We start from the raw sequence: 27,273 nt of genomic DNA on the forward strand, positions 1-27,273 counted from the left end.
ATTGTTACCGTTTCTTCAAAAAGCTCTATAGTTGACAGTTATTGTGTAGATTAATAATTACTTTCTTGTACTGTCTGATTGAGCTTCTTGGAGGTGAGACATATGTCTCATGTTCAGTAGTTTTATCTTCTGCCACCTGCATCACACCATGGAGGTCTCCAATGATGACTCAAACACATGGTGAAATTTATTCTGCTATTGTAAAAGACCTATCTCAACTTGTAGCTACACGCAACCATCAGTGGCCCTATTTTGGCTAGTGATATTATTTTTGTTTCTCTGTTTTTTCAATTGAAATGCAGTTTAAAGAGCTTGAGTTTATAATATTCATGACCATGTCCATGATTCTGTCACCCACTAAAACCCTTTTTAATTTAAAAAAAAAAAACATATGCGCTTTGGGGCATATTTTCTTGTCCAATTAATTTATTACTATGCCCATAATTATTTGGCTTAATTTTTTTTAATAAAGTCCCACCCCTAAACTCCTTGGAATTCAAGTTTCAATTGATGTTCTGACATTCTGGTAGTGTCTTACTTGTACCGTTTTTGCAGTTGCAATGTAAAACCAAGTTGTGCAACTTTTTCCTAATTTTTCCAATACTTATGCATTTTCATATTATGCAATCAAATTCTGAAATCTATTACATTAAATTATAAAATTAAAAGACAGTGCCAAAGTAAAGACAATAAAGACAAGTCATTTGGTTACATACATTTGTGCTAAAAACATCAAAACTGGAATAAAAGTAGAGTCTTACTTCAGAGATCTAATAACACTCCTGGGATCTAGCAGTAGGTCTCTCAGCAGACTGCAGGACTCAGGACCAAGGGTGTTAAACTGCAGACTGAAGACAACAGAGACAATTACATGCGCACACACACACACACACATATACATATATATATATATATATATGTATATATATATATATAGATAGATAGATAGATATAGATATATAGATATAAATTCTAATTAAAATTAGAATTTATATATTAAATTAGAATTTAGAAATAAATGTTGTATTCCAATGTACTAGTATAATTTATTACAATATTATAAAAATATTTAAATTTATTCATTTATTTAATTTTATTTATTTATTTTAATTATTTATTAATTTTTTCAAACCACTACTACTATATAGTATCTATTATTCTACTTAATATACAGAGAGTCTGTTCTTTTGCCAACCCTATGTATAATGTTGGTATGTGTATGGGTCAGTGTAATGCTGGACCCATTCATAACCCATTTTCGTCTTCTAGCTGACGGAACAAGGTCAAGATTTTACAGTTAATAACGCCATCTATTGTGCCCTCAATGCAGTCAACTCATCCTGTACCCTTAGAAGCGAAACAGTACCACACAGGCAGGGCACCCTGAGGGGAGCTGGGTTGTAGGGGATCAAATATTTCAAACTTTTTTGCAGCATGTTTTTCTGAATCTGACGCTTGATTATAATGAAACTACCATAACTACCATTGGGTAAGTGCATCATGCCATTGTAACATCCAACACAAAATAAAAGCAGTTCTAGTAGCTATAATAGTACCATCTTTAACATTCACTATCATGCAATATGCATCATGCATCATGAACTCAGGTTGCTTTTAATTTTGCAAGCAACAAGATCATATATTAAGTTTCAAGTCTCACTTGAGGTTGTATGTGTGTCTGAAGGCAGGGCACAGCATCTGAAGCATGTCATTAGTTAGGAGACAGGAGGATAGGTCCAGTTCTTCAAGGTAGTAACTGTAACAAAGCACCACAAGATGGTTAAAAAAATCAATAACGAAAAACAAATAGACAGCTCCTTTGTATCCACATACACAGTCTCATATCAGCAGTATATATACAATATACACTATTAAAACTGAAGTAATAACTATGACCCCAATGGCAAACATTTTGGGATGCTGTGTAGTGACTCTATTGTCGAATAATTGTACTCTTCACCCTTTCCTTATGGCAGATAGGGCCAAGAGCTTTATAGAAACCTTATTTCTGCTGCTTATATTAGAAATCTCATTCTTTTGCCGTCTACCCAAAATGTCTCTGCATAAGTGAGTGTTGAGTCAGACTCAGGAATTCCAGAAATCACTGTCTGTGATAACAGTTTGCAATGTCATTAACAGATGTAGGTTAGAGGCCAAAAAATACAAAACCAATTTTTAGGTCCACAGTTTTGGGAAATGGTTGTTTCTCTGCCATTACTTGCCAGAATTTGTAGACTGTAGACTCCCTAGGCCGAATCTTCAGATGAAGTCTGCTATTCATTGCAAGAACTACAGGAAGTAACTTTCAGTGAGAGGCCTATTCTAGGTCTATATTCTCTTATTTGTTATATTAGTTAAAGTTATACCCGATTATACTCTGATCATTATTCAGCAATTAACCATAATTAACTATCAGCAAAATTACATATGAATTATGTTTCTGTGGTCACAAATTACAACACTTAATACCATTTCTCTTATTCAGAATTATGCACAATGATGGGTTGGTGACACATTTTTTGTCTTTCACATTCCTGCAACCACAGAGACACTAATCTGCCAAGGTTGAAGTTGGATCATTCTATCCACATAAAATCCAGATATGATAATAATTTCCATTCTCATCTCTCGTCTCATTTAATATATTAATGAGACTTTTACATTGGTTGATATCTTTGATTAACAACACAAATTATTTACTGTTAGCAAAAGCACAAATAGAGACCTTTTGCCTGCATTTCACCTGTATTTATGTATACATCTATCTGCCTAGCACTTTTACTTTGAATTTTTATGTTCATTTAAGTGTTTGTTTTACAGTATGTTTCACACTAAGTACCAAAGCAATTTCCTAATGTTGTATACCTTCTCAACATTTGGCAATAAAACCCTTTGATTCTGATTCTTTTACCATCTCTCGGATGTAAAAGATGTATTTCCACCTCTTTTGACATAACATACACATACACAGTCAGTCAATCTCTAATCCTTCAAATAATAATTTACCTTGCGGGGGTGCAGGAAAGCACAGAACTCAGTATGAAACATTTAAGTGAAGTCATACGAATGTTGGTGAGGCGGATAGCTCTGATTGAAGCTACAACCTCTGCAGTCAGTCTGGGGTTCTGGAACTCATATAGAAGGACCAACAGATCCATCAGCTCTTCTGGTGGTTGTGGCTTGTTAAGCTCTAGTATCAAAAGAACACATACTACATGAAAATATGCAATATGGGTTGCCATACACCAATTACAGACACAATTTCTATCTTTAGAGTTCATTTATCCCATATCACATAAATGTTTACAAGTAAATCTGAGTTTTATGTTCAGTTTCTTGTTTTCTAATACTTTTGTAAAGTTCTAACGATAAATATTAGTTTTGTAACTGTTAAAGCTTTAGCAATTACAGAACATTACTCTGTAGGCAGATTAAGTACTTTGTTTCACAAAAGAACATTTTTTTTTTTTTTACCTCTAACAAGGTATTTCCTAATGGCATGGGTGATCTGGGCCACAGTGGTGCTTTGAATGCTGCAGCCAAGTTGTTGGAGAAGTACACGGTTACCATAGTGCAATAGCCCACCCATGAAGATAGGGTACAGCTCAAAAGTTTGACGTTCACTGTCCTGCTGTTGCTTTGGGCCATGGACTCCTACAAGGTTTTGCTCTACCTGGTCAAGGACATCATCGTTGTAGCTATCCTCAGTGTGGAACTGCTCAGCTGCCATTGTTCTGGCTATACTGCCTTTGTTGAGACTGCTGATTTTCTCATAGAGCTTTGGAAAAAGCTTAAGAAGATTGAATACTGCAAAAATTCGGAGGGGAATTAACTTAGAAAAGATGTTAACAAGGGCATTGACATCCTCACTTGCCTGACCAATGGCCACAGACACTTTCTTGGTGAGCTTCTCAAGAGCGGATTTGTTCTCTCCTAGAACTACATAGAGTGCTGCCAGGTATTCTTGCATGGCTGGGACAGCAAACACATACTGCCTCTCATTGTTTTCCCTTAGGTCTTGTGATATAGATTTACCACTTTCTATGGAAGGAGCCAAAAAGAAGTCTAGTACATCGGTGCGGAACATGGCCAGCTGATGAAGCTCCTCATCTGTCTTTGTCTTCCCTCCTATCCACTGCTCTAGTTCTGCTTCTGAGAAGGATGTGCGTTTGTATGTCACACCTTCAAATGCAAGCTTACCTACTGTACGGACAACATATAACATCAGAGAACTTTGGCGTTCCTGAATGGGCACGTTCGTCCCTGCTCCTGTACCGAGCACTTCACCCCCAAAATTGAGCCTGAGGAAACTTGTGTATATGCCAGTTAGAGTGCGGATGGGGGCTTTGGTATTGGTAAAACGCAGAAAGTGTAAGGTTGCACAGGTGAGCCAGCAGTACGATGGAAGGAAACATGCAGCAGCAAGTTGGCTTTCTCTCTGGAGGTTGAGGTAAAGCATTTCTACAAGATCCTGGGCCTCCTGGTTATGTGCAGTATCACTCTGCTTTAGAAGGCGACTGGTGAAGTACGCCCGCTGGCGTGATGGGTCATTAAAACCACGTATCTGTGCATAACGAGTAACATACTTCTGAGGGATACAGTCCAAAGCAGACAGTCTTGTCGTAATCAAGATGCTGGCCTGTGAAACATATAAAGTAGACAATAAGTGCCATTTACAAACAGTGGGACTTACAATCTAACAAACAAGGCTGAAAATTCACACCACACTTCAGTTCAATTAAATTTTATTTATACAGCGCCAAATCACAATAGTTGCCTCAAGGCATTTGGAACAACAAAGCTATCTGGATCTAAATTACTCGTTATACTTTCTCAAGAACATGATGTATTTCAAGTGTTTTTAGTTTTTATTTTCAACGGGTTTGAAATCATAATCCTCTGCCCAATAATCCTGCGCTTCTATATTCCAGTACTAGACAGAAGTGATTAACTTTTTAAGTCAAAGTTGGACTTAAGGCCACGACTGGTCAAATTTTCCAATCCTAACTGTTTGATTAATCCAAACAGACATGCCGCCAGTAACATAACATCTCAAGCATAGGTCCTAAAGGTACCAAACGGATGAACAGTCAGGGTGCAGCCTCCGTGTCTACCTGTTCATGTTTCTAAAGTAGAATTACTCTGGTAATCGGTTTAAAGTCGCTTTGCGCTTGTTTTCATCTTTATTTTGTGTTCACACCTAAATACTAAGAGAATGATCATAGGATGTAAAACGTAGTAGAACAAATCTCTCCTGGGATTAACTAACGTACTGCATTAAAAACTGCATGTGTTCAGTGTAATATGTGTAATATTAAAAAGAAATACGATTTTTTTAAAATTATTAGCATACTTTTCTAAACTCACTCTTTTGCTAAATGTTACTTTTATTCATTTTGCTTGTAGTTTTAAATAAAAGACAAGAACCTGGTCAGATTTGAAATGAAACAAAAACCTGGAGTGGGGGTACATATTAGCTTTAGCCATTTTTTGTTTAATCACTACCTTTAGTTAACCCCTTTTGGTTTTTTCTTACCTCAGGCAACAGATACTTTCTTAGCAGGTTTACCACAACTACACTCGGAGGCAGTCCCTCATTAGGATCACTGCAAAGCTCTGAGGCTCCAATTCGGAAATCCAGTTGCATCTTTTCCATTCCGTTGAAAAGGAAGAGCACATCCTTGGCCTGTTTTCCCTCCCCACTTAGAAGGGGGTGTTTTTTCAGGTGTAGGTACTTCCTGCTCACCAGGTCTCTTAGAGACGTAACCCTGTGTAAAAGAGAATCTGAGTCTTTAGAATCATAAAATAACAATGTGACACTTTAGGTTGCCAAATTTATCAATCAAATGAAATTATAGAAGAATACAAAAAAATGATTGATTTTGCAATATTTTCAGATTATTTTGGAACTAGCACACTCCCAGTAACGCTGTTGGAAAATTTTTAAAAAAAAAGCATTCTTTTAATTCAAGGTTAGGGATGGTAAAGGCCAACATTTTGCTTCTTTTGCAGAAATGACTGCCTTCTCATAAAAGTTGACACTTGAAATCATGCAGCAAAACTGCTTTAACATGCAAGCACAATCATTCAGCTGATTTTGAAGTTGAATTTGTTGTTGAAGTTTATCTCAACATAGCGTTTACAGGCGGAAGAAACATTTTGCCACACATTATTTAGATGATGTCCACCCACAAAGGCCTATTCAGCAGGCCTGGATGAAAAGGCATTTAGGCCAGGTCATCAACTAATTAGAAGGTTGTTGGACAATTGTTTCTGTTGAGCATTTGTGCAAAAATCACTAAGAATAGATTAGTGTATTGTCTGTGATCATCTAGCCTGCTTCTGCTTGTAGTGCTCTGAGGTTTACTTTTTGTGGTTTTAAAAACCTGAATTCAACATAAGATGTTTAATGAGTTGTGCTGGCTTACTTCTATCCACGACTACACTGACATTATACTGTCAATGAATCTGAGCATTATCAGCTTAAATTCAAATTATTCTCTACCACAGTTGATTTAACTTAAGTCTTAACATAAAAACTGCACTGTGCACCAGTCCAACACAGTGCTTCATTGTAAATCTGTTAGAGTACAGTAAGCCAACGTGTTTGTCCTGCACTAAACTGAAGAATATTTTCATTTAGCATATGAAAAACACAAAGTTAGTATAATTCAGTTCGTTTTGCAGGACGTTTCTCAATATCAAAAAGCAAAACTTCAAATTATATTCAGATCCAATATCTAATTTAACAAATGAGAACTTACAGTTTATCTGGCAAACTGTAGATAAATGACCTTAACAGATACTTGTTAAGCTCATAGAAATTTTGCTTTTGGAATTTTTCTGCCACTTAAAAGTAAATGATACTTGTATATAGTTGTTCCTCTTCAGTAGAACCGACTTTCATGTGTTACTGTTGATTGGGGCAAATTACTTTAACGTTTGAACGCTCAGTGACATGAAATAATAGCTCCCCCAGAAAGGGGTGGAGTGCCGACTCTGGGTCACAGACAAGTTGTTACCCCAACTGGCGGAATTTAAGAATATTGGGATTGCGGATACAGGTGGCAGAAATGAGCTTTTTCTCGAAGGTGGGTGGCTTCCTCCTTAGAGATGGTGTAAGGACCTCAGCCATTCAGGGGATGCATTTCCTGCCAGAGTGCCAGCTGGTGAACCAGCCAGCCATTCCAAAACTGTCCTTGCACCTACTACCTTTAATGGACGTCCTGTTTGAGCGCATCAGTATGCACAACATCGGATATAATTTCACCAGAGTACACGTCTATATTGCTTTGTATTAGTTCCGGTGGATTACGCAATGTAAGATCCCGAAGCAGTGCCACGACACACGATTTCTGCAAAGAGTGTAGCGCAGGCACTGTTTCAGTTAATTTCGCAAGTCAGCATTCTGAAAGAGATACTGACTGACTAGGACACATTATTCATGTCTAGCATACTAAAGGAGCTGTACAGGACTGACAGGGTGGTGGAACGGCCGAATAAGACTTCCAGTCCATGATTTTTAAGTTCATTCAAAAGGATGTTTACAGTGCAGGAGTCAACTCAGGTATCCACGGGACTTTCTCCCTTTGAATTACGGCTATTAGCAGGAAGCTACAAGGGCTGCTGGACCTAATTAGAAAAGACGGGGGGGGGGGGGGGGGGGGGGGGTATAGTCTAAACCCAGGGAAGAATTCAATTCGCGCTTTGGACCTGAGTGCAAAGCTACGCACATTGGGGAGGTTATCATTTATTAGTCCTTTATTTATCCAGGTAAAAAATCTCATTGAGATTAAAATCTCATTTCCAAGAGAGACCTGGCATCATGACAACAAAAGTCACATACCACATAGGTATATAACATTTAAAACAAATACAATATCCCATACCAACATGTGTAAAATATACAATAACAGATCAAATTAAGAGTACATTAAAAACAATCAGACTGAGTAAAAGAGCTGTTCTCTCGTTCCTTTAAGACAGACTTAAACTCTCCCAAGGTAACCAATTCTGATAATTTCAGTTCCTTCTGCAGATTATTCCAGGAAGCAGGGGCAGCGTATTTAAAAGCCTTTTCCCCCAAATCTGTTCTGATTTTTGGGACAATCAATTGTATGATATTGTGCGAACGAAGGCTGTATTGGTTGTGGTTTTTACACATATAAACACATAAATAAGATGGAACCAGCACAAGGAGAGATTTATAGATAAAGATCAACAAATGGGAGAGTCTGCGAATATGCAAAGATGGACATTTAGCAGCAGCATACAAAGAACAATGATGTACACGATTTCCATAGCCAGTAATAAAACGTAAAGCACAATGGTACACAGTATCCAACCTCGTAGGTTAGGTTAGGTAGTGGGCAGGTGCATTCATAAAAAGCAGGTCACCATAATCCAATAAAGGTAAAAAGGTTGCACGAATCAAATGTTTTCTCACTTGGAGGGAGAAACAGGATTGGTTTCTAAAAAAGTAACCTAGTTTTAGTTTTAACTTCGACACAAGCCTTTAAATGTGAGTCTTAAATGACAAATTCTGATCTATAATGATCCCTAGATACTTGTAAGATGTGACCATTTCAATTTCAGTTCCTTGAATTGTTTTAATCTTAGGAGACATAGCTAACAACTCTTTGCCATTTGAGAATAACATGAACTTGGATTTCTCTGGATTTAACACCAACTTAAGTTGAGTTAAATGGGACTGAACGACATCAAAGGCAGACTGCAGAAATTGCAGGGTTTGTGCTACTGAAGGGGATGAACAATAAATAATTGTATCATCTGCATAAAGATGAAATGCTGCATTTGACAAATTATCACAAAGGTTGTTTATGTAAAAAGAAAATAGCAATGGCCCTAATATGGAGCCCTGCGGAACTCCTTTGGATACTGGGAGAAAAGAGGAAGAAGACCCAGCAGCATGGACACACTGTTTTCTTGCTGACAAGTAATTTGAAAACCAACTTACAGCATTTACAGATAGACCAATATTGTTTAGTCTATTTAATAAAATAGCATGGTCAACTGTATCAAAAACCTTTGACAAGTCAAGAAAAAGAGCAGCACTGTATTTTTTGCAGTCTATTGAATCAACAATGTCATTAACCACTTTAATAGCAGCAGTTATTGTGCTGTGTTGTTTTCTGAATCCTGACTGATGTTGGGAAAGAACTGAATTTTTGTCCAAAACGTCTTTCAGTTGTTCACTAATGAACTTTTCTAGAACTTTTGCTAGAACACACAATTTAGATATGGGCCTGTAATTATTAACATCTGAAGGATCACCTCCTTTCAGCAAAGGGAGAACATAGGCAGATTTCCATATTACAGGGATCTCACTGTTCGAGAGGCTAAGATTAAAAATGTAATTATTGGTTCTGCTATAAAATCTGCAGCCTACTTAAGAAAATAGGGATCAAGTTGATCTGGTCCTGCAGATTTATTTAGATCCAACAGATTTAAAGCCCTGTGGACCTCAAAAACATCATGAGAAAACGTGCTCCAGGCCCAGTAACATCAGCAGCTCCTGTACAACAGAGTAGGGCTGTTCGATATAACGATATATATCGGATGATGATATAAAAACGTCTATCATTTCATTTTACGCTATCGTTTGTTTCGTGGTGTCGCAAAATAAACTGTTTACGGCAATATTTTTTCATCGTTTTGATGGTCACTGTAGTGGCTATATTAATTTCTCTTTCTCTTATATTTAATATAGCCACGCTACAGACGGACAAGCGCCTGTTTTTATGCATTGTCGTTAGCAACAACGACGGTAAAACCATTGCGTGTCCGCTTGTTTATTTTCCATATAAACCTTTCACAATAAAGCTCAAGATCCTGTTAAGACTTTTCAAAATAAACTGAATCACGTGAAAGAGCAGATTATTTACAGATGAGAAGTAAAAAAGAGCCGCCAGGTGCTAAAAAATAAACCTTAGACTCAAACGTTAGAACGGGCAACCCGCAGCACGCCGTGTAATAAATACAAAGAAAACGGCAGCCGTTACAACTTTTGTCTAAAAATGTGTCGTTTCATGCATCGGTTAAAACACTCGACTCCGGGTAAAGGACGCGCAGCTGGAAACACTTCCCGCAAGTCGAGCTGCCCGAGATTCACAGAATTTACAGAAAATTTTAAATTTTTGTGATCTATATCGTTATCGGGACGATAGAATTCTTATATTGGGATATGAGATTTTGGTCATATCACACAGCCCTATGTGGGATTGTGTGTGTGTGTGTGTGTGGGGGGGGGGGGGGGGGGGGGGGGGGTCAGAAATGACTGAAAGATTAATAGGCTCTGTTTTGAGTTTTGTTCAAAAAGGAATGACTTCATATAGGGAAAAATATATATCACATATGCAGGACACCTTAAACTAGTTTTTTAATTAAGCAGCAAGGCAGAACAAAGTTGGGGCTGTATCAAGACACGAGGACTAAACCCCAATTCAACCAGACCCAGAACTGATCTGGAAATAAAACAGGACTACAACAGTTCAAAATCAGCACTACTTAGGATTTAACCATGACAGGACCAGAATCAAAACTAGATGATAGTAGCACTAAAAATCATCATAGACCTGCACTACACTTATTTTTTAATTCTACCAAAGTCCACTATTTAGATTCAGAAACGTTTATATAATTATTTATCCTTGTTGTGCAAACAAGCCTGCATAACTTAATAAATATAGAATTTGAAAAATAACAAACCTAAAAAGAAACACTAGGTACGAGATACATGAGTACCTATGATACAGTGATACTTTTGGTAAACAACCATTTGACTAACATGTTCGGTGCGAACTGTGAGGAGGCGCTATCTAACCTCTGAAGTGGCTGCAAATTATACCAGGGTTTTAGATGAATGCCCCCCCTGTGATTTTAACTGCACCCTGCGATTTTATTTTTAATCATTTTAACAGCAAACTGAAGAAAAGCCTTGACTCCGTTGCTCCACTCACCACCAAAAAGATTAACGTAAAACATGCATCACCATGGAGAAACGAAGAAGTCAAAAAACTCAAGGGCAGCAGAAAGGAGATGGAGGAAAAATAAAAATGCAATCAACCGTCAAATACTTTGCGAGCAACTTAAAATTCAAGAATTCAAGAAATTCATACTTTGCCAAAATAATTAGTAATAACAAAAATAATCCCAAGGTCGTCTTTTCTACCACAGATTATACCCAGATTTTACCAGCTCCCAAAGAACCCCCACAGACTCACTCTGCGAACAGTTTGCAGACCACTTCAGGGGAAAAATCAGCGCCATCAGATCTGATATTTTATCTTCTCGCGATATGATTTTAAACATATCTGAGGGCTCGATTGTATCTGAGGAGACACTGGACAGCTTTGTCGTGGTTAATGCTGAGAACCTTAAGAAAGTTTTCTCCACAGTGAGACACACCACATGTCTTTTAGATCCAATCCCCTCTTTACTTTTTAAAACACTTTATGGATTTTTTGAAGTTGAGCTTGATGAATTGCTCTCTTCAGTTGGGTGTCTTCCCTGCTGCCTTTAAAACGGTGGTGGTGAGGCCCCTTCTGAAGAAGAGCAATTTGGATTGTAATGATTTTAATAATTACAGACCTGTATCCAACTTACCATTTTTAAGTAAAATTTTAGAAAAACTTGTTTTTATTCAGATTAATGATTTTTTGAATGATAGACAGATCCCGGAGATATTCCAGTCTGGATTTAGGGTGAACCACAGCACAGAGACTGCTCTCCTAAAGGTTTTAAATGATCTTAGATGTAACTGGGACTTCTAGATATAAAATCTTGGATGGCAGAAAACTTTTTACAGCTTAACCAGAACAAAACTGAAGTTTTAATTGTCGGTCCTGAGGCTCAGAGAGAGATTGACTCTTGTCTAAATTACAGGCATTTTCACTATGTCCTTCACTACAAGTGAAAAACCTGGGTGTTATTTTTGACTCTGAGCTTGGTTTTATCCCACATATTAAACATGTAACCAAAATTGGATTTTATCATCTAAAAAATATAGCCAGAGTCCGCCCTAAGACCAGAGGGCAGGCCCACATTACACCGGTTTTAGAATCGCTGCACTGGCTCCCCGTGTGTTTCAGGATCGATTTTAAAGTTCTTTTATTGGTTTTTAAATGTCTTAATGGTCTTGGGCCTTCTTATCTTTCAGATCTGCTTCTATCATATGAACCCTCGCGGACCCTGAGGCCCTCTGGTACTGGCCTTTTGATCGTTCCTAAAGTCAGGACACATACTCACGGAGAGGCAGCTTTTCAGTGGTATGGTCCTCATCTGTGGAACAGCCTGCCGGAGGAGCTCAGGGCCGCAGAGAACGTACATGTTTTTAAGAACAGGCTGAAGACCCACCTTTTTAATTTAGCTTTTACTTAATGTTTTTTTATTCTATGTTATCCTGTTATTCTATTTATATTATTAAATTAGGTCCTACATAATATTTATTGTATTTTATAATTTTATTCTGTATATACACCGGGGTTGTGATTGACCGTGGCCGCTGCGGCTCTGTGGGTCTTCTCACCCTGGCTGGAGGGCTTCTTTGCCTACCTGTGTGAATTGGAGGGTGGGATGGGGTGGGGTAGGCTGCTTTTAACCATGTAAAGCACGTTGTGCTACATTTCTGTATGAAAAGTGCTTTATAAATAAAGATTGATTGATTGATGTCTGTCTCACCTGCTCTTGTTCCCTCTCTGTTCTGTCCTCATTCTCCTCTCTCTCTCCCTCTCTGTTCCTCTCTCTCCCTCTTTGTGCTGACAATCAAACCAAACACCAACATCATCAAATATACAGTTGAAACCAGATATATACAAACTCTTCAGATAAAAACAAACACTTTTTTAATTGTAACATCAAATCAGACTAAATGTTTATTTTTTTAGATTGATAAATATAAAAAACATATTTGTTAACTTTAAGAGTAAAGAGAGAAACTATCTGTATTTCTTAATTGTAAATGGCACCAAATTGTATTAAAAACTGAGCCACATTTATGGAGCTCCACAATTCTTTTCCTGGTGTTTTGGTTGACATCTCTTGATTTTCCCATGTCAAAGAAACAGGCTCTGTGTTTTGCCTTATATGCATCTGCAGGTGTGCCACCAATTTACTCACATGGACTCTACAAACCAATCAGAAGCTTCTTCAGCTCAGAATGGAATCGTCTGCAGTTTTCTTATTAATTAACAATAAACTTAGTGTATATGTACTCCTAAATTTGATGAAAGTGATAAAAATAGACAGCTCTGTCTCTCTTTATTCTGACATTTAACTAATTCAAAAGATATTTCAATATTTATTTATCCAAAACAAAACAAGTTTACTCTAAATTGATGTTGTACAGTAAAAAAAAAAGTTCTTATGTATAAAATGTATGTATAAAATAACATCTACCAGAGTTTTTTCTTTGAAAGAAGCCCCTTATGTCTATTCTTGTATATCAGTACATTACTGAAACCGATTTATTTAGCCGTGGAGGGAAACAACTGAAAATATGAAATAAACACACATGTAAGCTAAGACTCTCTAAAGAAACAGCATTGTTGTTGTTCGGCTTTTCATTTCGCCATTTGTTGATTCACTTGAAGAGAAGTAACGTAATATGGGTCAAGTGATCAGTTTGACATCAATCTTTTGTGATACACCGTCATATTTACATTATTTGTACGCTTTGGTACCTGGTCAAACTTCAGTTCTCCTCTGTCTGCCTGGCTCCGTTTCTCCAACAGGCAGCAGCTGCCCCGCCCCCTCGCTCAGTCGCTCAGTGTCTGAGCTCGGATCATACCAATATTAGGGGGGATTTACGCACAGTCGTAAATTCCCACAGTGTGCGCTATGTGCTTCGAATATTATGTGTAGTTTTTGTTTTATACAGTTGTCAGCCAGGCATCTAACTATGAAAAATTACACTCCAAAAGACCCCGGGCTTCTGAAAAAACAACCCGGGCTTAAGCCCAGTAAGCCACCACCACCCCGCTCCGCCACTGACAACCCGTTTAATATTATCTTAGGTAATACAAGAAAAGAATAAATGTGTGCGTGTGTACAGGAGTGTGGAGGATAATTCAGAATAATGCATGAGGGTTAACAAAGAAACAATTTGGTGGTCATTTGTTAGCCTGCTATGAATGCAATAAAATCTTTGCAACAAGTTTAAATGAGTCTAAAACCATAAATTTGCTGATGCTGGCTTGTCCCAAATATGATTACATGGAAAGCTAATAGTGGATAGAGAACTACCTGTTTTTCTGCTGAGTTCTCCTGCACTTTAACTGAAAAGTGATTAAGGCGTTAAAAGCATTCATAATGTTAAACTAAATAAAAGAAAATAGATGTAATGTGCAAACTAAAACACTGTTTGTCAGAGATTTGAAATGTATATTAGGACCTAAGAAAATAAAAATTATAAGTATAACAACCAGTACATTAAATCCCAATCAATAAAGTTGTGCCTCTATAAGAGAAACATCTTACTTTGACAGTTGACTGAGGTCCTCACAAGAGAAAGGAATCAGCAGCTGAAAGTGTCTCAGAGTGGTGCCAGCACACCAATCTAGCACCAGCTTTCGGACCACTGTACTTTTCCCTGTTCCCACAGCACCATAGATGAGGACATTGAGCCCCCGGCCCTCACTCCAGGTATCAGTGTGCTGAAACAGCTGTTCCACAGTTACAGAGCGATTACAGTGTGTTTGGGTTTGGAATGGAGAGCAGAGTAGTCCTGCCCTCTCCTCAGCATCAGTTTCAAGGATCAGTGGGTCGACATGCATGGTTTCAGGGCTGAAGAAACCTCCAAACTGTTTTTCCTCCTGAGGAAGGTGGCTAAACCATAGGAGGAGCTTTCTCTTGTGGATCTCTATTGGGTCTATAGAGAGAACGAAAAAGACGGTGTTTTTATTCTTTAAGTGGTGGATTTTCTCAGATGTGATGAAACCTTTTTAAAGTGGAAATGTAAAGCAATAATTAATTTAATACAATGATCACACATGTATTATGTACAGTGCTGTGAAAAAGTATTTTCCCCCTTCCTTTTTGGACTCTGACCTTGAGTTTGAGATCACTGAGATCCACGCTACTCAAATGTTTTAGTATACACAGTACTGTGCAAAAGTTTAAAGCAGGTGTGAAAAAATGCTGTAAACAAAGAATGCTTTCAGAAATATAGATGATTGTTTATTGGCTCCAAATGTATTCTTGTAGCAGGACAATGACCCCAAACATACAGCCAAAGTCATTAAGAGCTATCTTCAGTGTGAAGAAGAACAAAAAGTACTGGAAGTGATGGTATGGCCTCCACAGAGCCCTGATCTCAACATCATCGAGTGTGTCTGAGATTACATGAAGAGACAGAAGGGTGCGAGGAAACCTACATCCACAGAAGATCTGTGCTTAGTTCTCCAAGATGTTTGGAACAACCTACCGGCCGAGTTCCTTCAAAAGCTGTTTGCAAGTGTACCTAGAAGAATTGATGCTGTTTTGAAGGCAAAGGGTGGTCACACCAAATATTGATTTGATTCCAAATTCACTTTTGTACATTCACTGCATTTTGTTGATTAGTCAAAGTCAAATTAAACTTTATTGTCATCTCCGCTATATACAGTACAGTACATAGAGAGACGAGATGACAAGGCTCCAGGTGCATCAGTGTAAAAACAAACAAATATAACAAGAGTAGAAAATAAATATACAATTCAGGACTATGGGCAAAGGAATCAGTAACAATTTATTTGAAATTTACAATTTACAGTTTGATAGGTCACCTTGAAGTGATTTAAAGTGACCAGTGTAGCAACTTGTAAACATGAGCAGAATTCTTGAGAGTAATGACTGTCCATAAGCAGCATCTGCATTACAAAAGCAGGATCGGGACCCGATGCTGTGATAGCGTCTGCTGGATGGAAGCATCGGCAGCATTAACAAAAATGAATGATTAACACTTTCATTTTTGAAAGCATTTTTTCTCACCTGCCTAAAACTTTTGCACAGTGCTGTATACCTAGGGTATCCATTTGAAACTATTGTATTCATAAACTTGGGTGTTCATGTCGCCCTCCCACCCAGTAGGGTAACGAGAACACCCCAGTCTTTTATGGCTAAGTGATGTACAACAACAATGTACAATGTAAAACAACTTTGTAAAAAATGAAAGGGCAAAAGGCCCATATTGAAGGCCTTATTTTGTAACAAGGAAATACCATCATTGTACTGTTCTACAAAGTACTGTGACATTACTACCAAACAATTGACTGATATTGCATTTAAGAGACAATAACTGAGAAAATGAACTAAAGTGTGGACCTGGTTCTAAAGAGTTTGAGGTAGTAAACTTCCTGCAGTAAAAACCAGAGACTGGCCAGGGTGCAGCCTCCATTCCCATCTGCCACATCCTCCATGTTTTGAGTAGATGACTCATCTGTCTGGAAAAAATAATGCATCATGCCGATTAGTTCAGCTGTCACTTACAATCTTAATAAAATACAAATGCACAGAGAACAACATTTCTCTTGTCTCAAAGGGCACAACTTGCTTTCATTACTTTACTTAATCTGATAATCACGCTAAGGAATAACATGTAGGAACAAGCTGCTGTTTGCATATTGCAGCAGATTAAGTTATTACACCTCCAAAGCACTGACTTTTACGCAACTGCACACAATTAATATAAACACAAATGAAACCTGTCTACTTTTACTCTGAGAAACTTCCTGCAAGGTTCCTAAGAATTCTGTTGGGTCTTTATTACAAACAAAGAAAACAATGGAAATATGAACCAGTTTAAATGAATGACACCAGTCGTTGTTTACAAAAAAGTGAAATTCATAAAACGATTAACAGCATATTAATATTATTCTGCATAATACTTTGCATTTCCATTAACATTTGCCACAAGTAGATGGTGGTTCTTTACTACATCCCATTGTGGAAAATAGTCACATCAACCATTGTATGGACAATGTCTCTACACAGCCTAGTATACCTCAACTTCTTGCACATTTTTCACACACTTAACAGACATTTAGCAAAGCCTGTTTCTATGAGTGCTGACATAAAGATAGAACCAGTGACTACATGTTACAAAGTTATGACATGTCCTAGCAGTTTACACACCTTCCACTACTTATTTAACAAGCCAAAATGCAGAAGCAGTGTGTAAATCAGTAAGTACATAAGTACACTCCATGATTCAGTCGCTTGTTGATCCTCTTTTGGCAACACGCACACACACGCGTCGCGCGCGCGCGCACACACACACACACACACACACACACACACACACACACACAGAGTGTGCCGTTTGATCAGTGATATTGCACACTGACTAAGGGGGGTGCTGTTACAGTTTATAGAAGTAGGAATGTTGGTTGCTGTTACGGCCCTAGCTGGGCCTCCTGATACTGCCCTTGTGTGGGCATGGTGTTTTTCTCCGCCTCCTCCTCTCTTGCCACTCCTACCCCCTCTGTTTCTCTCACTCTCCTCTCTCCTCCTCTCTCACACAGCTGCTCTTGGTTAGCCTCGTTTGCCACCTGAATCCAGTCAGCAATCACCTCTGAGGCTATTTAAGCTGGGGATGAGCTGTGAGCAGGGTGGTTTTTCTCTGGTGTTCCCATGTGGGGGTGTTCTCTGGTGTTTCTGCTTTGTGTTCTTGGGGTTTAGTTATCCTGCCTGAAGTGTGGAGTTGTGGAAACAGTATAGCTGCTTTACGTGAGTAGTGTGGGCTTGTGGGCCTTGGCATCAGTAAAGCCAGCTGCTGTTAGTGACAGGGTGAGCTTGTGGGCCCCTGCAAGTGCCTCCTCATGGTGTGGAGTTTTTGTTTGGTTGTTGTGTTCTTTGTTGTTGCAACCTTTTTCCCTTTTTCCAAGTGTTATTGGTAAAACGGCGTTGCCAGCTCTTTATGTTAAGATTATCTATAATAAAGACTATTTTATTTACTAAAAACACCTGTTTCCCTTTCATTCTGTTCTGGACTCATTTGTTACTGGTCCCCCCACTCGTATGCCTAGACCCCTTCGGGGGGACGTAACAATGTGGGGACTCGTCCGGGATATGAATGGAAGGAACAGCAATTGAGTATTAGTGAGTTGTTTGCCGGTGGCTTGTTTAGTTGTATTGTATCTGCTGCGCTCTCTCCAGTTAGCAAAGGAGAGTGTCTAGCTGAGCGTAAGCTCCTCCTTCAGGCACTCATCTTTTATTTTGCCTTTTTTATTTTCGGAGTAATCCTGGGTGGGGATTAGTTCCCTGTCGGGGGTAGGCTTGTCGGTGCTTTGTGCACTTGATGCTTAGCCTTTAAAGTTGCCTCGAGCCTGGTACACTCCAGAAGCTAACTAGGCTAAGATTTTAGTAGGTAGGTCTGGGGAGAGGGTCGGTGGTATTTTTATTTATTGGTTATTTATTTTATTTGTTTATTGGTTAATAAAGACTATTTTATTTACTAAAAACACCTGTCTGTTTCCCTTTCATTCTGTTCTGGACTCATTTGTTACTGGTCCCCCCACTCGCATGCCTAGACCCCTTCGGGGGGACGTAACAGTTGCATTACAGTATAAATAAAAATACAGTTTATAAATAAAATGTAATGTCCACGAATGTTGGCAGTGCAGTTACCCCCAATCGGGGTGGATGTAGGGCATGTTTGACAGCCTATGGGTAGAGGTTTCTATCGAGTCCGTTTTCCTTTGACCCCATAGGGAAGGGGGGGAAAGTGAGTGCCCAGGGTGCGAAGGGTCCTTGATGATGATACTGCTTTTCCGCTGAAGTCTGCCACTATAAATGTCTCTAAGGGTGATTAGTGAAGTGCCAATTGCCCGCTCTGCTGCCCTCACCACCCACTGCAGTTTCCTCTTGTCCTCTATAGTGCAGCAGTTGAACCAGAGTGTGCAGCAGTAGGTCAGAAGGCTCTTGATGGTGGAGCGGTAGACGTTTCCTAGCAGTCTCGGGGGTAACTGGGCCTGACGCAGCTTCCTGAGAAAGTACAGCCTTTGCTGTGCGTTCCCTACTTGGTTGGGAAATGTTTGTGGACCAGGTAAGGTCGGCCAAGATGTGGATTCCAAGAAACTTAAAGCTTTCTACCTCCTCCCCATCAATGTAGAGGGTAGAGTGCTCAGATCGCCTTGTTCTCCTGAACTCGATTACCATCTCCTTGGTCTTGGCTGTGTTCAGAAGCAGGTTGTTGTTGTCACACCATTGGTTCAGATGCTGAACCTCCTGTCCGTAGGTTGAGTCATTGTTGTTGTCGATCACTCCTATGACAGTGATGCCATCAGGAAATTTTATAATGGTGTCAGTGGTGTGGATTGGAGAACAGTCATGGGTTGTATGAAGAGCTGTTATTATAGTGTCCTCTGTCGACCTGTTTGCCCTGTATGCAGACTGGTATGGATCGAGGTTTGCAGGGATGGCAGCTTTAATGTGCAACATGATGAGTTTCTAAAAGCATTTGGTAATTATGGGTGTTAAAGCAACTGGACAGTAATCATTCAATCAGCTCACTGCGTTCTACACCGACGGCTTCACCGTCAGCACCAGCTGCTTTCCTCGCGTTGAGCGCAATTTTGGTTCAAGGTCACCGGATCCAACCCTAAACATATGTTAGGCAAAAAAGTTTTAAGCCTATTCTTAAAAGCAAAGATAGTATCTGTCTCCCAAATCCAAACTAGAAGCTGGTTCCAAAGAAGAGGGGCCTGAAAATTGAAGGCTCTGCCTCCCATTCTACTTTTAAATACTCTAGAAACAACAAGTAAGCCTTAACACAAGATAAGATAGCCCTGATTAGGGTGACACGGTGGTTAGCCCAGTCTGCATGTCAAATAGCAAGGATATTTGACATGCAGACTGTGCAGACTGGGATTGGACGACCAACCTTCCGGTTAGTAAGTGACCTGCTCTAAATTCATAGTACTGTTACCTTTAGCAGTGAATCCAAACGACAGTGAGTCTCATTCCCTCGCTCTGAAACTCCCGCTATCGCCATATTTTTCCCTATATGGTAGTATATAAAAAGGCATAGTATATAAACAGTGTGCCGGGTAGAAAATTTTTCCAGTTGGGAGGGGGGAATTTGCGGTGTGTGGGAGAAAAATAACTCACAGTGAATTATCTGCAGGACAGCTTAAGATATGCCATTTTAACCATCGTACATAGAAATATATCGAGTATCGTACATCCCTACTACTATGCCAGGGCCTTTAAGTCACTAGGCATCAAGGTTCAGTTAATCACCAACCTGTGGGGGAGGAGATTCATCCTTTTCTGCTGCTTCTTTGTCTCGGGAAGTTTTCTGTTAACAGTTAAAGCATAAAGTCACACAACTGATGCAAAAACAATCTTACATCCGCATACATCTACATGCATTTGTTTTCTTAAGACTCAAGACTAGTGATGGCCAAATGAAGCTTTCTGAAGCATTGAAGCTTGTATTGAAAAACGGTTCATTACTCGAAGCTTTTCAACACAGTCCTCTCTGGTGACATCTGGTGGCCAAAATATGAAGAGCAGCTTGAATCCACAAAATAAAACCAACTGCTTCATTATGACTGCCCACTCTACAGAGTGGAGTTCTGTCTGATATTGGGCCGCCGTTGTGTTGCTTTGAACGTGTATTCTTAGGTGGTTAAAAAAAATGTGTTTTACTTGTTTAATAAATAATTTTGACCAGTAAACTCTCCTTGTTTAAACATGCACCGTGGTTTGGTCTTTCTTTGCTTGTGACTTCTTGATGTTGGTAAATACAATAATTGAAAAATACCACATTACATATAACATACATAAAATAATGTACAACACATTAAATTAATTAAACAATAAAATATATATTTTTACAACATTACATGTAAAAAGTCAAGTGGAAGTTTTTCTAAAGTTATTTAATGATATTTATATTATGGAAGCAGATTTTTGACATTTTACCTTTTTCCCGTTTTCAGATAAAATAAACACGCACAAAACAAAAGCAAACGGCCAGAACACAAAGGTGGAAAACCCACCCGATTGACGAATATCAACTCAAAATTCTCCCACACAACAGAACCTCCTCTATTCCTCGCTGGCTCCAAATCTCTCAGTAGAATGATCAGTGGTTCGCTAGCGGTCACCATCAAAACACTCCACAAATCCCGCGAATGATTCATTTCCTTATAAACCATTGACTCAGACACCGAAGCAGTTAGCTTCAAACGGGCCATCACTACTCAAGACGTTTATTGTCATTTCGTATGGTGTTACCCAGCCTGAAACGAAATACTGTTTCTCACCAAATTCCACAAGATGTCTTTATTTAACACGTCACCAGCCCCCTTTGTGATAGCCTTCATATTTATTTAGACATATTTTGGTATTTCTAAGAATATAATAACTCTACTTAGACTACATATAGCGTCTGCGTCTCTTCTGCAAATGCCACTGTCTCATAGCTAACAATCATGCAAACTACACAAAAAATACAATAAGACATACCACCGTTTTATCATTCGTCTCCCGACCACACGTTGTCCAGGAAAGTAGCTTAACGCGTGCAGTATGCCGTTTCCTTTTAGGTTTTCAAATGTTCAAATTTGTCCAGTATCATTAAGGACTTGACACACAGAAACATATGTATCACACCGACCGTCATTCTTCCGCTTCACTGTCGATGAGTTTCATGTTTCAAATTCCGGTAGTGCTGACGACAAGCAGTCCAAAACGTAACTCTAATCCACCTTTCCATAACCTCGATCGAAAACATCAAGGAAGATCAAGGTCGAGGAAATGTGTGTCGGAAAAATCACAAAGGCTAAGAAGTGCAACGTAATAAAAATCTCAGCTAAAGTACGCAATTTCCCTATTTGCTAGTTTGTACTTGGTAAGTTCACTCGGGAGTCCAGACTACCATGGGAGGACGCAGTTCAGTCATTCTGCGACGCGGGCGTGATGACATCACAGCTCAGCTCCAGCGATTTATTGCAGTGGCTGTAGTTACAATGGAAACACGGGTAACTACTAGAAGTATTTAAAAACATTCATAGATAGATGGCTATTTCTCTATATATCTATATATCTTGTCTTTAGAAAACCTCCTTGCCATTATTCACATTCATGACCATTATTAGTTGTCTTCTAACATTAAAAAAAATCTTTCACTATGTCAACAGGCTTCATACAGTTGAGCAAATCACTAAGTGATTAAATCACCAACTTTATTTCTCTTAATGAAAACATGCATGTTCAATCATCCAGGTAAGCAAAACTCAAAAAATTAAGTCTAAATTTTAATTCTAATGAATTCATTCAGCGAAAAATAAGGAGAAAAAAGGGCTCTGTTTTCTGTTGCCTATATTGTAGATGCTGACTTTGCCTCCTAATTGAAACAGCAAATGAGTACGGTCAGGGGTTACAATGGGATTCAGGAGGTGGAAAAACCCTAAAATTGGTTGTATTGGTTGGCTAAGCATGGGGAAAAGAACGGCAGCTGACAAGAATGTCTATTTTGAGCTCCAGTAGGTTTTCTTTCTGTACAGGCTGTGATCAACGTATTTGCGCTGCTGCTGTTCATTGTGGACTTGGGTGTCTGAATTTAAAGAGGTGTAAGAAGATGTTTCATGAGCTGTCTTGGCTGATTTCCCTCCCCTACACTGACAGTACACTGTTGCTGTCTTTATACTAGATCATATAAAGTTGGTATGAAGGTGGAATTGAGTGAATGGATCTAAGCATCATCAAATCAATCTTTGATACCCTTTTTGCAACAGGAACAACAGGAACACTACAGCTGCTGCTGTACACCAACCCAGCACGCTATTCTTTACTTTAAATCCATCACAACAACCTAACCTGTTTATCCCAAATGAAAATCATGTTCAAACTGAACATGATTTTCAAAATATGAAAAAACATAACTAAACTTCATAGTCAGATGGTAAATGGTAAATGGCCTGTATTTATATAGCGCTTTACATATCCAGTCATCCACCCATTCACACACACATTCACACACTGGTGATGGCAAGCTACATTGTAGCCACAGCCACCCTGGGGCGCACTGACAGAGGCGAGGCTGCCGGACACTGGCGCCACCAGGCCCTCAGATCCAATATCCGATTTAAAAATGAGAACTTACAAACTTTAAATTTCCAGTTTATTAACTACCACTGAGCAGTCCTTCCTTTAAATATTACCTCTCCTCTCTGTGATGTAGCATAACTTAAGCAGCAAGGAAGGTGATAAGTAAATAGCATTAGCAGACGATTGAAGTTCTTTTAAGCATATTTTATTGCTGGCATCTCCCTTTTACCATAAAACAATCAATCAGGCATGCAAAAATCCCACTGGCTTCATACAGGACTTTGCCCATACCTGACCTCGTTAGTCCCTACCATTGAAACAAATAGGTCAAACCAAATAATACAATTCTAAACAAAGAACAGGAATAAGGTCATGCATGAAACTGACAAACTCATTTACTCAACTAAATGGTTTGTAAAGTAAAACACTGCATACAATATAACTCAAAAGGCTACTTTAAAGAATACAAATAATACTATACAAAATGAAAAACCCTCCATTTGGTTACACCCATAAACAGGAAGTAGTGGGCGGCCCTTCCCATACACCTGTCTCACACATAGGACCTGAATACACAACATGGACACCATGGTAAGTATAACCAAAGCAACATAAAGAAACATAATTTACCAGACATTTGCCTGTTAACAGAAGAAAATTCAGATGATCTGATGGTTAGTAGTGTTTGCTTTAAAACACATGCATGGATGTAAAGGATGTAACTACTGCTACCACAAACAAAACCCGGGATAGTGTGTGTTAAGAGAAGTTACACCAGCAATGTCTAAATTAAAGCATTATGGCTGACTGTAAAATAACAGAACACAAAATAACAATATATGCAATTGACAAATGGCAAATTAATTCTGTCCTAGCCACTTTGTCACACTCCCCTCTTCCATCTTTCTCCATCTCTGAGTGAAGTTAGCTTGTACTCTTTTTCTCTCTCTAGGAAGCAGCTCTACCTGAGCTAGCAAACGCAGAGTACGACAAACTGCGCAAAAACAGTTTGTGTGTTTGCTGATATTTGCTAAACTGATAGAACCATTGCATTTGAAATTATTTGTCATTTAAAAAAAGGTTACTCCGCTTATGCTCCTTCTGTGGGGCTAGGTAGAAGCTGAAATACTGCAACTACAGATTATGAGCATCTAATTAACGCTCATAACATGAGTAGTAATTAGGCCGACACTGAACATGGATTATTTTAGGGGCTTGTTCATACCCATATGAACAAGTATGCCTGCCTCTGAGGAGAAAACAAAACAAAAAACTGACCACAATAATTAGTGGTGACCCAGGAGAAGAAAAAGGTCCCAAATTTGTATTTATTTATTTATTTATTTATTTATTTTTTGTCAACTGGTAAAGTATGTGAAGCATTGGGACAAACCATCTATACTCAGGTTGCCTAGCAAACATGACACTAATGGCGAGGAACATTTACATCAGTGTGCTTCACTGTTTGACAGAACTGAAGATGAAAATATTAAAATAAATATTTTTTCTTATTTTTACTAAGATATTTTTCAGTTATTATTTTATTTTCAGTTGTTACATACAGGACAGACATGACTGGGTGTAAATACTATGTGTAAATACTAAATATTGACTATTATTGTGCAACATGTAAGATCGACAGCGCACAGTGTGCTTTGAGGTAGCAGCCCAAAAGGGTGTAGCTTGTATCTGTGAGCACCCGTGTGTACACCTGTGCTTGTATTCAAAAGGTTCCTTCATGTAATGATCTGCTAGTGGGTGTGGGGAGCCATAGCCCCGTCCCCCAGGGCATGAAGCAGGTATGGAGGAGATCCAGGCTCCAGACATCTAGAGACCCCCAGAGCGCAAGAGTCCAAGGAAGACCAACGGAGGCAATTGTGCCACTCTCCCGGAAAGAGCTGAGGAGAGCCCCAGATGAGGGATCACCCAGCAGCCGTGGAGCAGAAGCCAGAGGGGGTTGCAGTGACGTGCCCGTGAGCCCCGCCGACAGCCAGCTGTGCCAGAGTGGACAGAGTCCCAGGCCCAGAGGCCGAGAGCACCCCACCCCCCAAAGGGGCCCGACCGAGCCACAGGTGCCAGGCCCCAACAAGCAGCCACCGGGACGTAGCCGGTGCATACCTGAGCACCCAGCCCCGGACACCAAGAACCACCAATGCACCGATGTCTGAGGGCGTCAGCCACCGGCAGGGGGAGTGGTGGGGGGAGATAGGCCTCCATACCTTGGAGGGCCTGAGATGTCCCTATAGAGGCGGCGTCTGATACCCGACCTGACATATAGATGCAGACAAACAGGCACACATAGATACGAACATCCATCCCCCCCATGCACACATATGCAAATACTCAGCACTCACCCAACGTGGAGACAGACATAAGTAGACACTGTACACACAATCACACTCCCCAAACATACTCTGTACCCAAGGTCTAAGTACCCTTGCCCCTAGAGGGGGAAAGTGCACCCAGACCCAAGAGGTGTTACCCTTTTGCCTGGGGTGGAGACAAGCAAACCACCATGACAGGCACCAATCACCCTACAACTTTAGCTCCTTATAGCAGCCTGATCATTGGAGGTGTGGAACATTGTCCATTCAGACTCAATGTCACCAGCCTGCCTTGATGTGACAGTTAAATATCTAATATACCATGGGCAAGCTGTTATTTGCACAAAAGACCACTAACAGAACACTACATGTTCAGATCAGGCAGGCCATTCTTCCCAGTTACACCGCTCCAGGTCTTGTTGTCAATGCTAAGTGAGCGTTAAAGTCTCCCAGCAGGACAACAGATTCACCAAACAGAGTACCCCTGAGTACCCGACTCAGTGATTTCAAGAAAGCTGGGTACTCTGAACTGTCATTTGGTGGAATGACATTTTTACTTTGGTGGCATCCAAATCTCATCTCTTCCTTTTGCAGATACTAGCTATGTCAGGTAGTGGCCTTCAGCCTGCCCTGCAGCCAGTGTTGAAGTGGTGGGAATGAGAATTAGCACTTCCAAGTCTGAGGAGGAGGTTGTAGTTCCCACTCTGGGTCAGGGACGAGTTGCTGCCCCAAGCAGAGGAATTTAGGTTTCTTGGGGTCTTGTTCACAAGTGAGGAAAGAGGGGAGTGAGAGATTGATAGACAGATTGGGGCTATGGCTGCAGTGAGCTGCAGAGATGAGCATCTGGGTAGAAATGACCTTTTTCTGAAGAGTGGCTGGCCTCATCCTTAGTGATAGGTGAACAGATTAACCTTCATCTCTTGGCTGGCCTTCGAATGCCTCAGTGAGAGTTTTATGCTAGACTCCAGGAAAGAAATAAAAATATCTATCTATCTATCTATCTATCTATCTATCTATCTATCTATCTATCTATCTATCTATCTATCAAAATAAAATAAAATAAAATAAAATAAAATAAAATAAAATAAAATATTACGGCAAGGCTGGGATCGCCTTTAGACAATAATTCTGATGGCAAAAGAGCCAAACGGGACAGGCAAAAAAAAAAAAGAAAGAAAAAGCATCAGCCTCATCCACATCATCCTCGCCTGCAGCAGCATCATCATCAGCATCATCATCAGCCTCATCTTCGCCGGAAGCAGCATCATCATCAGCATCATCCCCACCTGCAGCTTTAGCGTCGGCTTCGGCCTCGTTAAGCAGCTTCAGCGTCGGCTTCAGCTTCACCTGGTCCGGCTTCAGCCTCAGATGCAGCTTCAGCCTCATCCTCATCCTCGCCTGGTACTGCCGCTGGCACGCCGCCATCCGGTCTGCGTCTGGCACCTCAACATCACCGGCCATTTTCTAGGGTGCTGGCTGGTCATCATCGCCATCGTGGATGCCCTCCTGGACGAGGTTGTCGCCGCCGCCGCCTTCCGCGTGGCCGGCCTCCTAAACTGTTTGCGTGCCGCCACCGCCTCCCGCGTGGCCGGACTCCTGAACTGTTTGTGCGCCACCACTGCCTTCTTCACGGCTGGGCCCCTGGACTGTCTCATCCTGGCCTTCTGTGCTATCAGCCCCCGGGCCGGCCACCTGAACTATGTTTCGGACCCTGCTCCCCTATGTATGTTGTGGACGTTTTGTTTGGGACTCTGGGGCCTCCATTTTGGTCCTGGTCCGTTCTGCCCGCACCTTGGTTATTGTTCACCGTAAATAAAACTCACTTGCACCTGTCTGCTATTTGGATCCTCCTTCTCACCTCCGCACGACTGCTGCCCCAGTCGTGACATATATA

General features: G+C 40.0%; 1 protein-coding gene across 1 annotated transcript in view; it reads right to left on the minus strand.

Moving 5' to 3' along the window:
• The window catches only part of nlrx1 (NLR family member X1), a 33,895-nt gene extending 11,995 nt beyond the window's left edge, over positions 1-21,900 (minus strand). Inside the window, exons 1-9 of the mRNA XM_087841730.1 lie at positions 21,472-21,900; positions 20,243-20,296; positions 16,321-16,439; positions 14,497-14,887; positions 5,537-5,768; positions 3,475-4,639; positions 3,007-3,190; positions 1,661-1,756; positions 762-848 (exon numbers count right to left, since the gene is read on the minus strand). Of these exons, the coding sequence (XP_087697856.1) occupies positions 762-848; positions 1,661-1,756; positions 3,007-3,190; positions 3,475-4,639; positions 5,537-5,768; positions 14,497-14,887; positions 16,321-16,439; positions 20,243-20,262 (2,294 nt within the window). The 5' untranslated portion in view covers positions 20,263-20,296; positions 21,472-21,900. The remainder of the gene's footprint in view (positions 1-761; positions 849-1,660; positions 1,757-3,006; positions 3,191-3,474; positions 4,640-5,536; positions 5,769-14,496; positions 14,888-16,320; positions 16,440-20,242; positions 20,297-21,471) is intronic.
• Between the last annotated feature and the right edge of the window lie 5,373 nt (positions 21,901-27,273).

This window comes from Neolamprologus brichardi, chromosome 1 (genome assembly GCF_056152115.1).
Source record: "Neolamprologus brichardi isolate AB-2024 chromosome 1, ASM5615211v1, whole genome shotgun sequence".
NCBI classification, from domain to species: Eukaryota; Metazoa; Chordata; class Actinopteri; order Cichliformes; family Cichlidae; genus Neolamprologus; species Neolamprologus brichardi.